The 12,362-nt window shown below is 37.9% G+C and overlaps 1 protein-coding gene across 2 annotated transcripts in view; it reads right to left on the reverse strand.

Annotated features, from left to right (window-relative positions):
* Nucleotides 1–1,516: 1,516 nt before the first annotated feature.
* HAT1 (histone acetyltransferase 1) overlaps nt 1,517–12,362 on the reverse strand; it is a 44,817-nt gene continuing 33,971 nt past the window's right edge. For both annotated transcript variants that reach the window (XM_039495432.1, XM_039495431.1), the window contains exon 11: nt 1,517–2,103. In XM_039495432.1, the coding sequence (XP_039351366.1) occupies nt 1,936–2,103 (168 nt within the window). In that variant the 3' untranslated portion in view covers nt 1,517–1,935. The remainder of the gene's footprint in view (nt 2,104–12,362) is intronic.

Genomic DNA, 12,362 nt, shown 5'->3' on the forward strand with positions numbered 1-12,362 from the left:
TTTTATATATTTTTTGGATAAACTTTTCTTATGTATCCCGCACATTTAAGGTAGTTTTACTTAATACAAAAAACCCTGTTGTTTTTGTGTCTTTTTAATTGAATTTGAATTTCCATCCAAATAGAATGAGACAAATCAAGTAAAAAATTAATCTAGTAAATAAGAAATAGATCATTCATTTTATAACAAAAAATGTAAAAATTAAGACTGTATTAAAATGTATTAAGACTGAATAATTTAAGTTTAGCTAAATCATTGCTTAAATAAATGTGCATATAGTGTATCCTCCTGGTTAGCAAAAAGTAGCACCACGCTGAGTGTAAAGGCTGTACTTAGTTACAAACAACATTTTAATGGTTATCAACTAATGAGAATCAACTTTTAAGAAAATAACTAAAAATTACAAATGCAAAACATGATTAAAATTTATTTTTTAAATCATGATTAAAATCTAATTTAAATTGATTTGATTTCAACCAATACTCCATGAAATCTATTAAATAAGTTGTAAGAGCAAGTCCATAGAGCCCGTCAGTAAAACAATTTCAATGCTAACTATACCATCCTGTACATTACTGAGAGAAGGACTATTAAGATTGACACAGGGGCCTACTGCACAGACAGGATTTTGTGAGGGAGCAGTTATGCAGAAAAGGATGATTCACCCTATCAGACTTGCATTTATTTCATTAACTTGAGCAATATGGATAGTTATAGTTGCTGTGTGTACACTTTGAATATTACAGCACCACAGATGTTTTGCAAGTAGAATACATAATAATATTAAGTGTTGTGGGACTCTTATGGACCTGCAGGAGTGGTAAGTCATAAAGCAAAGTGAAGAGTGGTCTGGTAGCATCAATTGAACTTGAGTGTTCTTGTCATCAGTTCAATTTTTCAAGTTTTTGTTCTGGCAAACTTTGCCAAAAAGTCCAACTCTCAGAGCTAAGGAGTTAACGGAAAACTGGTAGTTTCTGAAAGCTGTGAGTTATAGGAGTTGGTTATGGGATTTCAGGTAAATACCATCAGAAGAGAGTGTGGAACATTATATAAGTAACCTAAGCACACTGAAAGGAGAAGCTATGCCTCCATAGGCTAAGCCAATTGCTTAACCATGAAGAGTTTTAAAACTATTAAACAAAACACATAATAAATGTTACTGTTTATTAATGGTTTCAACATGAATTCCCTAGAGAGAAAATGACCATGGATCTGTTTTTGGAGCCAAATGTAAAGTCCATTTCTTCAAATTAGCATTCCATCAACAAATCTTTTCTACCACACTCAGTCATCTTTCAACACAAACATATTAAAAATTGCTAAAAATCATTACTATTTATGTTTATTCCTATAGACAGGATGGGATGAAGACTTGATATTGTTTAAGATTTGCTCAGGTCGTATGATGAGGGCCATGTAACAGTGTATGCACGAAGCAGGTCATGAACAGCAGAGGGCAGGAGAATGAAATAGAATTTTGTAAAGATTTTCTACTAATTAATGCAAACATTTCACGTTTGAAATAATTTGGTTTTATTTTTAATTTACCTTATGAACAACTGAACTATTTAAGAAGTCACTAACAATCTCAATACTCTAGCCTACAGTGGTCCAATCTGCTTCATCTCAAGCCTCACTAGGCATCTGAACAAAACTGTACAGAAGACCCGAACACTTGCAGTGATAGTGCATCTCAGAATCTACATTCTTGTTTATTTAAGCTGTAAGTGCCCCAAAACCTAAGTACAACCATCTTTAAATCTACAACACAAAAATAGAAAATATTCAAAATGCACAGAAAAACACACACAAAAAGTCATCTTAAATGTGATTAAAACGTCACATGAGATTTTGCAATTAAGTAGCAATTATGGATGTGCTTCACAACACAATGTATAGAAATCTGCAAGTTTCCTGTACAGAAAGGTAGAATTCTCATGCCTGAGCAAGTCGTTCTAGGATCCTTCGGTAATCTGAAACAAGTTGCTGGAAGCTCTCTTCTAACTGTTCATGCTGCATATTTAGGTCTATTTGGTTCAACTGGTTCGTCAACTCCTCCGGTCTCAGACATCTTCTCATCTTGGCAAGTTCTCTTTGCTTTTTCTAAACAATTAAATAAACAGGTTTAAACATAATGTCATCAGCTTTATTGGCAGATATTTGTATTTTTAGAATGAAGTGAACAGCAGTAGAGTCTCAAAGACTTATCCAAAATTATATATTCCTTTTATTAGTATGTATTTCTTCCCAATATGTCCCTACTTTTAAACAAGAGCAATGGGAGGCTGGGTAAATTCTCCTTATAAAGCACTTTTTCCCTTGAAAGTCTAAACGAGGTACACAATAAACTAAAAAGGTAGTATCCAGATTTCTGTATTTTTTCCTGAAGCTAAGAAACTGGGAGTAGTACTACTCATTTGTTTTTTATGCCACACAGGTGGCTTTGTTTGTGTGTGGTGTTGGTTTGGTTTTGAAAAAAATGTTATATTGACCTTAATTTTGGTAACCATCTGAACGGATACTACTTTATATATTACTCCTCTACCAGTATTAACCAAGCCTATGTACTGTTATGCTGATCTTGCCATATAACTGATATATTTCCCGCATAATCTATTTAACATCCACTAAAAACTAACTTTAACCACCCTTCCTCCACTACTTAGAAAATAATCCAAGAATAAGCAAGGAAGGCCTAATAATTATATTTGATGCAAAAAAAATCGTATGTGGGTGATCAATATTTGGGAACAGCAGTAAAACACACCCACCCACACAAACACTAACAGAGGAGAATGATTAGTGGAAACACATAATGGGTCACTTGTTGCGCAATATAACAGACAAGAATGCACCTCAAAAATGTTTCCTCACTAATTGGTAAGCTCCTCCATATACCTCCACCCCATTACCCATCAATAAATTATACCTAACTACTACCAACCCCCTCTCCCCAAAACCTATTAGGAATTTAAAATACTGATTAAAGATAATATGGGATTAAGTACTTCCTCAATGCTGATGTCCTCAGTCCACTTCCAGTTAGGAAACTCAGGGAAATAAAGGAATTGCTATAGAGGAAGAGAGGAGGTGTCATGTAATCCAGTACCCTCTGGCCAAAGTAATGTGCTTCAGAGCAAGTGATAAACCCCCACAAAATGGACCTAATTTTACAATTATAGCATGAATGCAGACAAAAGAGAATTTCTGTCCCCAGCTGGTGGTCAGTTTGTGCCTAAACTGTACCCAAGCATTAAAATGCCTTTTGGTTTTTAAATTGCAGATGATATTCCTATGAATGTCTGTCTGTTCCTTTTATGAATATTAGTAAGCTAATGTCTCAATGCTACCAAGAGGCAGTCTATTTCCACAGGTTAATTATATGTTGAGAAAAAAACGTATTACATTTTAATTTAGAGTGGCCTCTTGTTCTTGTATTATAGGGAAAGGTTAAAAAGGAGCACTCAGCTGGCTCACTCTAGACCACTTGCTGTTTTACATACATCTCCTTTCTTGTACTTTCACCTACTTAATAGAAAAAATATTAAAGAGAAGGAATTCTTTAGGCTGACCTCAAGTAAATAGCCTGAAATGATGGGATGAAAATGAGCAACGGAAACTATAGGCTGAATAGCAGGAAAAATTAAAGGTCTGGAACAGTTTCCCAAAGAAAGCCCACATCACTTGCATTGTTTAAAAACTAGACTGGACAAAGCACTCATTAATAGACCAAGAACAGTCCAGCATCAGCAAGGAGGATGGACAAAGTGACCCCCCATTTTCCAAGCTCTGACTTCTCATTCATCTTTTTAGTCTCTCCTTCTATGGAGGCCCTAAACTAGATTTTCACTGCCTCTCTCTGGACCTTTTCCATTAGTGTCTGGGCGATGAAGACCAAAACTGAACATAACACTGAAAGTGAGGCTGTATTATCAAATATATACTGGCATGATTTCTAGCCTATTCTTAAAAACAGCCTAACGTTATTTGAGCACAGCTGTGCAGTAAGAGGACTTCATTGAACAGTACACGTAGCCTAAGTGTGTTTCCTGAGATGTTAACACTAATTCAAAACCTAGTAGTGTACAAGAGCATTCTTGTTACTTTCAGTGTGTTTTGTCCTACCAATGACTACTTTGTACTTCATCAAAAGTTGCCCAATTCCTTAGTTTTGTTTGCTTCTTTCCAAGTTCTTCAAATCCTTCCTAATTTTGACTCATGTCATCTACAAATGTTACCACTTCACTATTCCCCACTTTTCCCACCATTGTCACCACCTGCTTAAAAATTAAATAGTGACCACCACTAGTCCTATTCATGATCTCTGTTCCTATTAACCTCTTCTCCATCAAGACTTGGCTATTTATTTTCCTATCTCAATGAGTTCTTAATCTGTAACAGGGCTTTCATAGTGTAACCTCTTTCATAGTGGTTATCAAATTTTCTTACTGTCCCTTGGGGACAGTCTCTATCAGAAAACTTTTTAAAGTAAAGATTACAGTACTGTTTTTGCTATCACCACGAGAAGTTACCAATTCTGTAGCAAATGCGCTTACTCTATATGAAAGGAGCAGTAAGAAAAAGCTTAGTTTCCTGAACTTTCCACCTAAATAATCTTCTCCCAGCCTATCCCAATAGAAACAAATTGCAAGTATGTCTGAGCTGTCACAGCACTGTCACCTGTGTGTTGCATTTGTCTATGCAAGTAGGTCTAAAGTGGCACAGATGGGACATCATCTTCTCATGCTGCCACTCTGTTCTTCTTGGTAATACATTATAGACTAAAAGCTCTGACTTGGAAGCAGGAGTTAAACTGGGGGACTAAGTTCCATTCAGTGTTGAAAAAAGGGTCATCACTATTTTGGTCAGCTGAGCTCAAACATAATACTAGTTTCCACTGATATAAAGTGGCAGCATGTTGTGTCAAAGACACCCTTTCTGAGTGGGTTTTGAGTGTTCCTGTAGTAAGTTTTGGATATATCATCCATCCATAGTGAGGGAGACTGTGTTCAATATATAGCATGTTAATATTCTAGTATTTGTGCCACCTGGCATTTGTTTTTCCAGTGGAACAGCACAATTATTTGTTTTTTTGTTCTTCATATTACCTCCCTACCACTACCAGTACTTTCACTTCTGGGATGGGAATAATTTAGTTTGTTAATGGAACAGTTTGCTAGTACCACAAGCTCCTTGCGCTGGCTTCTCCTCCTAAAATACTCTTTAGGACACTTTTCAGGTTTACTATATCCCATTCCTGTTTTTAAGATGTAATTACTCAGATGCACTGACCAATAGATAAATAATCAATATATGTCAGAGTGAGAGAGTGCCTGCAACAATTTGACTCCATTATACTTGCATGATTACTTTCCCACTGCACTGTCACTAGAGAATTCTGATTTTCACTTATTCCCCCTTATAAATTTTGTCCTGCAGCTTTTTCTGTATCTGTTAAGATTTTTGCACACCACTTCCATCCTCCTATTTTGTGGTGCTGGAAAGGATTGAACCAGTACTCCTTGCCTTTCTACAATATCTAATGGCCCATCACTTGGGTCATAGCAGTATTCATACACATTTTTCATAAAGGAACTAGCTACTGCAGTACACTGTTAGGATATTAATGAGTGCATATATCATGATTCCACAGATCTGTATCCTAATGAAAATACCAAGAAGAAACAAGCACTTATTGCTGTTCTTGTCTTTTCCTCAGCTATACACGGAAGTATATCAATTAGCGATTTTCTTCTAATCAAATGTGTATAGTTAAAAATCTAAATGCTACCAGAAGTGAAAGTATTGGAATGTCAGTTATTTAAATGTTCATGTTTGCAATTCAAGTTTGGGCAGTCTTCATGAGCCAATATTTTTACATTAGTCAACAACAGCTCTGTAAGGGCTGAGAAGTCAGAGAAAGCTGTTCCAGATAAAAGTTTCATGTGAGAAAAATGTTTTGTTGAAAGCAAGTCATTCAGAATTGCAATGCTTTTAAGAGATGTGCTCAGTGTTTTTATCTCCTCATTTGTGTGCATATGCACTTCTCATTTCTGCTTCAGACAGGACCACTGCTTTGTCTCGCCACCTCACAGTACCACCATTGGTATTTCTACAACAATAGTATCTAGCTGAAAAGAAGGTATTCATGCATCACCAGCACTACAATCATTGTCCTACATGCCTAGTACATTAGCAATGAATCACCCTTTGTGATGTCTATGTAATTATACCGTCTCTGGTAAAACAGAGAAGAAAAATTCTTAAGAAATTTCAGTCTCAAAGTAAAAGCCCTTCTACACACCACATATTGCTTTTACAGTCATTCCCCAGAAAGCAGAGAAAGATAATATTTTGAATCTTAGAGCCTTTCAAGTAGATCTGGGCTCCCATCTCATGAGAATTTTCAAGATGTCAAAACCTTTTCCCATACCAAAAAATTTAGATTAGAACTGAAACATTTCATTTTCATAATTTTGAAATGTTTATTTTGATTTAGATCTTTACATTTTACTATAAGGTAACAAATTTATAAACAAAAAGTCATTTTGAACAGAAAAATGGAACTTGCATTTCAAAACCATCAAAATGAGGTTTCAACATTTTTGAAAATTTCAAAAAAAAAATCTGAAATGGGAAATTCGTTTAAACCATCTCTTTCCTTGAAAGAGTTTAGGTTTTGACAAACTGGCATTTTCTGATAAAAAAAAGAATGTTTAGCTGAAAAATTCCAGACCCAGCTGCACTTTCAAGTTTTGTTTTTGTTTTGTTTTGTTTTTAAAAGAAAGGAAGGAGGGAAAACAGTTGCCCATTTCCATTCACCAGTTCAGTCACCAGTATAATTGTTCAAGTTTTTTCAGTCTCACTCTTCACACTATTCTTTGCAGCCTCCAGGAAGCTGCTGTCAAAAAAAATTCAATCTCCCCGCACACCTACAATTTCTTTGAAAGTTATTTAATTGGAACAGTATCACCTATGAATTTAAGCCTAATATTACTCATTCTTAAAACATAATTAATTTTTCAGAAAGGCAGGAAGGTACTTTTAAAGTGTAGCTGTACTTGGAAATAGTTCAAGTGGCATCATGAGGGTCCACGTTAGTTGAAGTTATTTTAAGATCAAATTTATTCATGCTTTTTATTTCTTTATAAGCTACCAAACTGAGATATTACTGTCAAGTTAAAGTCTTTCTTTTCTCATTGTCACCTGTAAGATTCTACATGCCAAATTCTGCCTTTACTTATACCTGTGCAACCGGTTACACCTGTGCAATTCGACTATGTTCACTGGTATTACACAGGTGTAAGTGAAGGGACAATTTGGACTGCAAATGAATGTGTGTAATGTGACATTTTTGTTCCTTACTTGCAAGCTGGTAGTTTCCTACCAGTATATACCTAATCCAGCTCATAGCTGTTGTCACAAAAGCAATTCTCTAGAAGATTCGAGACACCAATTTCCAATCTATAAAGGCAAGAGGTACCTCAACATACTCCCAGTAGATACTTCAAAACCTTAAGCAAAACATATCCACATCTAACAATAAGAGCCCAGCAACAGCAATCAATAACAACTCCAAGGAGAGAATAAAATAATTGCTGGACTGGGTAGATGATCAATTTATAGTGAAAAGAATTGTTCCATTCTCCTACTATCATCAATCCACCAGTCCTGGCCCAACTGGAAATTAAACAGTAAGGAAAAGAATACAGGAACAAGAAAAGGGTCATCTTGCAGGACCCAGTAACAAAAAGCAGCATCCAACAAGGTTACAATATCAGTTTTGTAATGCTTAGTAAAAACAGCAGAAACAACCAGGTCACAGCCATGAAAAGCTTGTAAGATGCTGTTTCTGACGCTATCATGGGCATAGTTGGTTGTGCTCTCGAAGTGGAAGTTTTTCTGCTGATTGTGAGACCCAAACAATAGCAGAACAAACTCATCTTGCTATATTGGTCTTGATGCTTTGAGGCTTTTCATGATCTCCATAAAAAATGAAAAGGCAATTCTATCCGCAGAAAGAATTTTGTTCTGTCCAGATAGTCCTTTTTAGCCTTCTTAACATCCAGAAGATGATGGTGAAGCTCCAAAGGGCAACATGGATAGTTGGAACATAAGCCTTTGCGAACCCAACACCCTTGGGGGTGGGGGAGGAATGCGACAAGAACAACCCTGCAAAACCTTGACAAAAGCTTTTTTAAAAATAATATTTTTAGGGTTAATGCCAAAGGGGGCACACCAGGCTGCAAGTGCAGAACAATACAGTGGTAAATCTTAGTTTTAGAGTCTCATCCAGATTTCAGGATAATTCTCCCAGATCCCTTGAGTAGGTAAGAGTCCAGAAAGTTCAGCTTCTTGGGGTGGGATATTCTAATGTAAAGTGCTCAGTACTAGCCTAAAATCTGCATGGACTTCAATGGGAGCAGAGTTAAGCTAATACAAAGTGCTTTTGAAAATACCACCCTTCGTCTCCAGGTTTGGGTGCCTGATTAAGCCCAAGTCAGGAGATCTCTGGTTACTGGGCAGCTTTAAGAGATCTTGCTTTGACATAAGAAAGCCAAAACCTAGAGTTCAGTAGAAAAGCCCAGTTCAGGCCAGTTTTCATGGCAACTTTGGCTAATGATTGATGGCATGAAGACACAGAACTTCCCACTTGAAAGAAAAGGTGTCCATCTTCCAAGCAGACTTCTGTCAGTGCTGGGAATAGAAACAAGAACATAATTGTTGTAGAAAAAGTTCCATCTTGGGGACCCCACAAGTTGGGAGGGAAGGTGTGTAAAACATGTTGGTTTAACTTAATTACTACTCTTTGGCACAGGCACTTATTGAGACATCCCTGCACATAACTGTCTGCTTCTTATGACGGCCTTTCAATACAAGACATAATCCTGAACACCTATATACAAAGAGGAACTCCAAAGTGCCCCCACATCTGGCAACACTGCTTAGGGTCATTCTGTTGCCACAATCTGTAAGAATTTATATTCTAGGGAAAGAGTAAATTTCTTCAACACATACCAGATAAACCCAAATTCTAGTCAACTGATGCTCCAATGACCATTTTCCTGTGAACACTTTGGCCAGCACATCAGGGAGCCTAGGTGGGTACACCAGCTTCTGAAGCTTGCTGCTTTGGAGATCCTGATATGTCAGTTCCAAGAGTGGGTTCCCTTGGAACAAGTTGTTTGGGGAAGTATATCATTGAGGAACAAACTATTTCTGCTGAAATGGGAGACAAATGTAGAAATTATTTTCTTATTGGTCTCATAACGAGCATTGATTGATGGATCCTGTTGCCATCAGGCATGGGTAGAAGGAGAACTGAAGAGATGAAGGGAACAATGCCCAGTAGAGAATAGGCCTACTAATGAGCCTGAAGTAGAGAATAAGCATCCACAATGTATATGCAATGTACAGGGACTGTGCTGATACACTCCATGTCTATACATGCTGGGATGTTGGCTCCAAGAAACTTTTATAAAGCTGCCACCATAACAGCAGCTGTGGGCTGTACCTCCTTGCAGTTGGTGGACTGGGTACAAAATGAGAACAATTCCACTGATGTCTGGGAAGAAACACAATTCCACTCACTATTGCATGCTGTGTGTTGGTTCTGCAGGGCAAATAAGAGTTAAAACAAAAAATTATTCTTTTGACCAAAGTAAGCAGATCTTACTTTGAATACTCACATGGAGCACCTCAGCTGAGAACGTACTGTTTTTACATAGTCACCTTTCACAGCAGAATCATATTTTAAGTCACAAATCCTTCAGTGGTCAAAAAACAAATCCTCTGCTTATTTTGCTGACAGTCTACTTCCATGCTCTTTTAATATCCTAAATAGAAGACTTAAAAAAAAGTTGTAATTGAGTCATCAGCCCTCTCTCTGTGATCTCCCTTGGAGAAAGTTTTCTTTCCCCTTTTGATGCCCTACATGACTTCATAAGTAATCCACAGCCTCAACTTCAAACAATTATATTCTCCTGTTCATTTTCATACCAAATCTTTTGCTTTTTAAAAGAATTGTTAAGAAAAAAAGGAATATCTGTAATTATAGCGATTATATTCATCACAACATTCTCAACTTCAGCAGTCCCTTCAACTTGTGAACCAGTAAGAACAGATGTGGTATCTTAGTTCAGTATTTTCAACAATGATCTCTTTGTTAACATGGACAATTCTAAAGGAGTGAAAGTGTTAGAGTTTTTGGTTTTGATTTTCTGCACTTTCTTCATTAATCTAGGGGAGAGCTGTACGATGGAATAGGTCTATCATGAGACTGAGAGTTGTGGGTAGTTTGCAATATTCTGCACTTATACAGCCCTGTTCAACTGAAGATCTCATAATGCTTTATAAATATAAGACCTTACCACCAGTAAAAGAAAGGTATTAAGAGTGTAAGTTGTATACATCTCTGTGATGTAAAGATGAGAAAATGTTTGGCAATATGAAAAGCTGTTTAACAACAGGTTATAATGTGGAAAGTGAGGTAGGTACAAGTGAGTTAGTTTAACTGCAATTGTTTTGAGAAGTGGTTTTTGGAAACAGCATGGCTGGAATTTATTTATTCAACCACAGAAGTAATGCGCTTGTTATTTCAAACTACACTTATGACTGTAAGATATACAGCAAAACCTCAACTGTTAGTGAAAAAATGGGTATGCAAGGTGATCATGTTTCAAGAATGTGAAATGTGAAAACTAGCTTAAAACAAAACTTATGTTAATTCAGTACAGAAAGAGTATATGAACCCCAGCACACGGATTTAGTGACAACAGTATGAATAGGTAATAGGAACCATTGACCATGCTTCTGAGAAACTTTTGGTGGCTCTGGTGAATTGCCATGTGAAAATATGTGTCTTGTTTCTAAGGAAGGGATAACAGATGCGAGAGTAACTATCTGGAATTTTGTTTTCTTTAGGAACTCGTTTAGCTCCCTTAGATCTAAAATAGTCCAAAGATCCTCCTTTGCCTTTGGGATTAACAAGCCTCTGAATGACATGGGAAACTTCCTGTATGTCCCCCATGAGGAGAGACTGGACCTCCTGAATGCTCTCATGAGAGTGGTTCCTGAAGAGGGATGTGGAAGGGGGGAATTGAAATAAATTGAAGGGTGTATCACAATTCCACTGTGCTTAGGACCCACTGATTTGTGATGACGACCACAGTGTCACTGGAACTGAGGAGACTGGCTCTGAGTCTGGAGATGGGGATACCAGTGAGATCATTGCTGGCTTCCTCCTGGATGGAACCCTACATAGAGGTGCAGCAACTGTAGCAGCCCCCAGTATTGAATGGTGGTTTGGGGTGAAGCTGGGACTGTAGGAGTGGGCAATTCCAATCCTGGTACCAGACAGGAGTCCTAAACCATGTGGGAAGCCAGCATCGGCAAGTTCAGTGACTCTCAAGCTACCTCAGAAGCCTCAGGTGTAGATGGTACTGGAAAGGTCTCCCGACTGTGGTAATCCAAAGGTACGCCAACACTTCAGGGATTGGTCTCAATGGACCCTTCTTGGGCTCCAGAGTCAGCAATCCTTGCTGGCTTACGGAGTGTGTCTGGTGGTGCCTCTTTGTCACATCTCTGAATCCTTGCCTCCACTCGCTGCCTTAACTGTCAATTTTGAAGGCTTCGGGAGACTTACGTTGTCTCTTCTTAGGTACTGGTGACGAGGATCTGTCTCTGGACCCAGTCAGATCAGGAGACCAATTGGCCGTGCTAGGTTCCTGTTCCGAGTGGGAAGGTTTCAATGGCGGGCGAAGCACAGACTCCATAAGCAGGTACTTGATTGTGGCAGCCCTGTCCTTTTTTGATCAGGGCTTGAACCATCTACAAATGTGACACATGTCACTCACATTGGCCTCTCCTACACATTTAAGGTAGCTGGTGTGGGGGTTGCTCACTGGCATAGACTTTTATATGAGCAACAGGCCTTGGTGCCCGTAGAACAAGGCATTAGTCCAAGCCTGGTACACAAATGGGAACCGGTAACCCAATTCTAGAAAAAGACTCTGAATTTACTCTTATATCTAACTATGTACAAACACACTACATTAGACTAAAAATTAATAGTGCACGTACTATATACGCTAAAAGGGGGAAGATTTGTAAATACAAGGATCGAAGCTCCAATAATTGCTGCTGCCAGTAGGAAGGAACTGAAGGGGTGTCAGGGAGCAATGCTGCCCTTGATACCCTGCATGCGGTGGCGCAAGGCACCAGAGGCTGCTCATGCTGCTCTCATGGATAACGCTGAGGGAAAAATCTCTGACAAATGTGCCCATGGCATGCACACACTCACAGTAGAATGGACATGTGCAATCATTTGGAGAAGAAACATATTATTTAAATAATGCAATACA

Source organism: Mauremys reevesii, linkage group 11 (assembly GCF_016161935.1).
Source record: "Mauremys reevesii isolate NIE-2019 linkage group 11, ASM1616193v1, whole genome shotgun sequence".
NCBI classification, from domain to species: domain Eukaryota; kingdom Metazoa; phylum Chordata; order Testudines; family Geoemydidae; genus Mauremys; species Mauremys reevesii.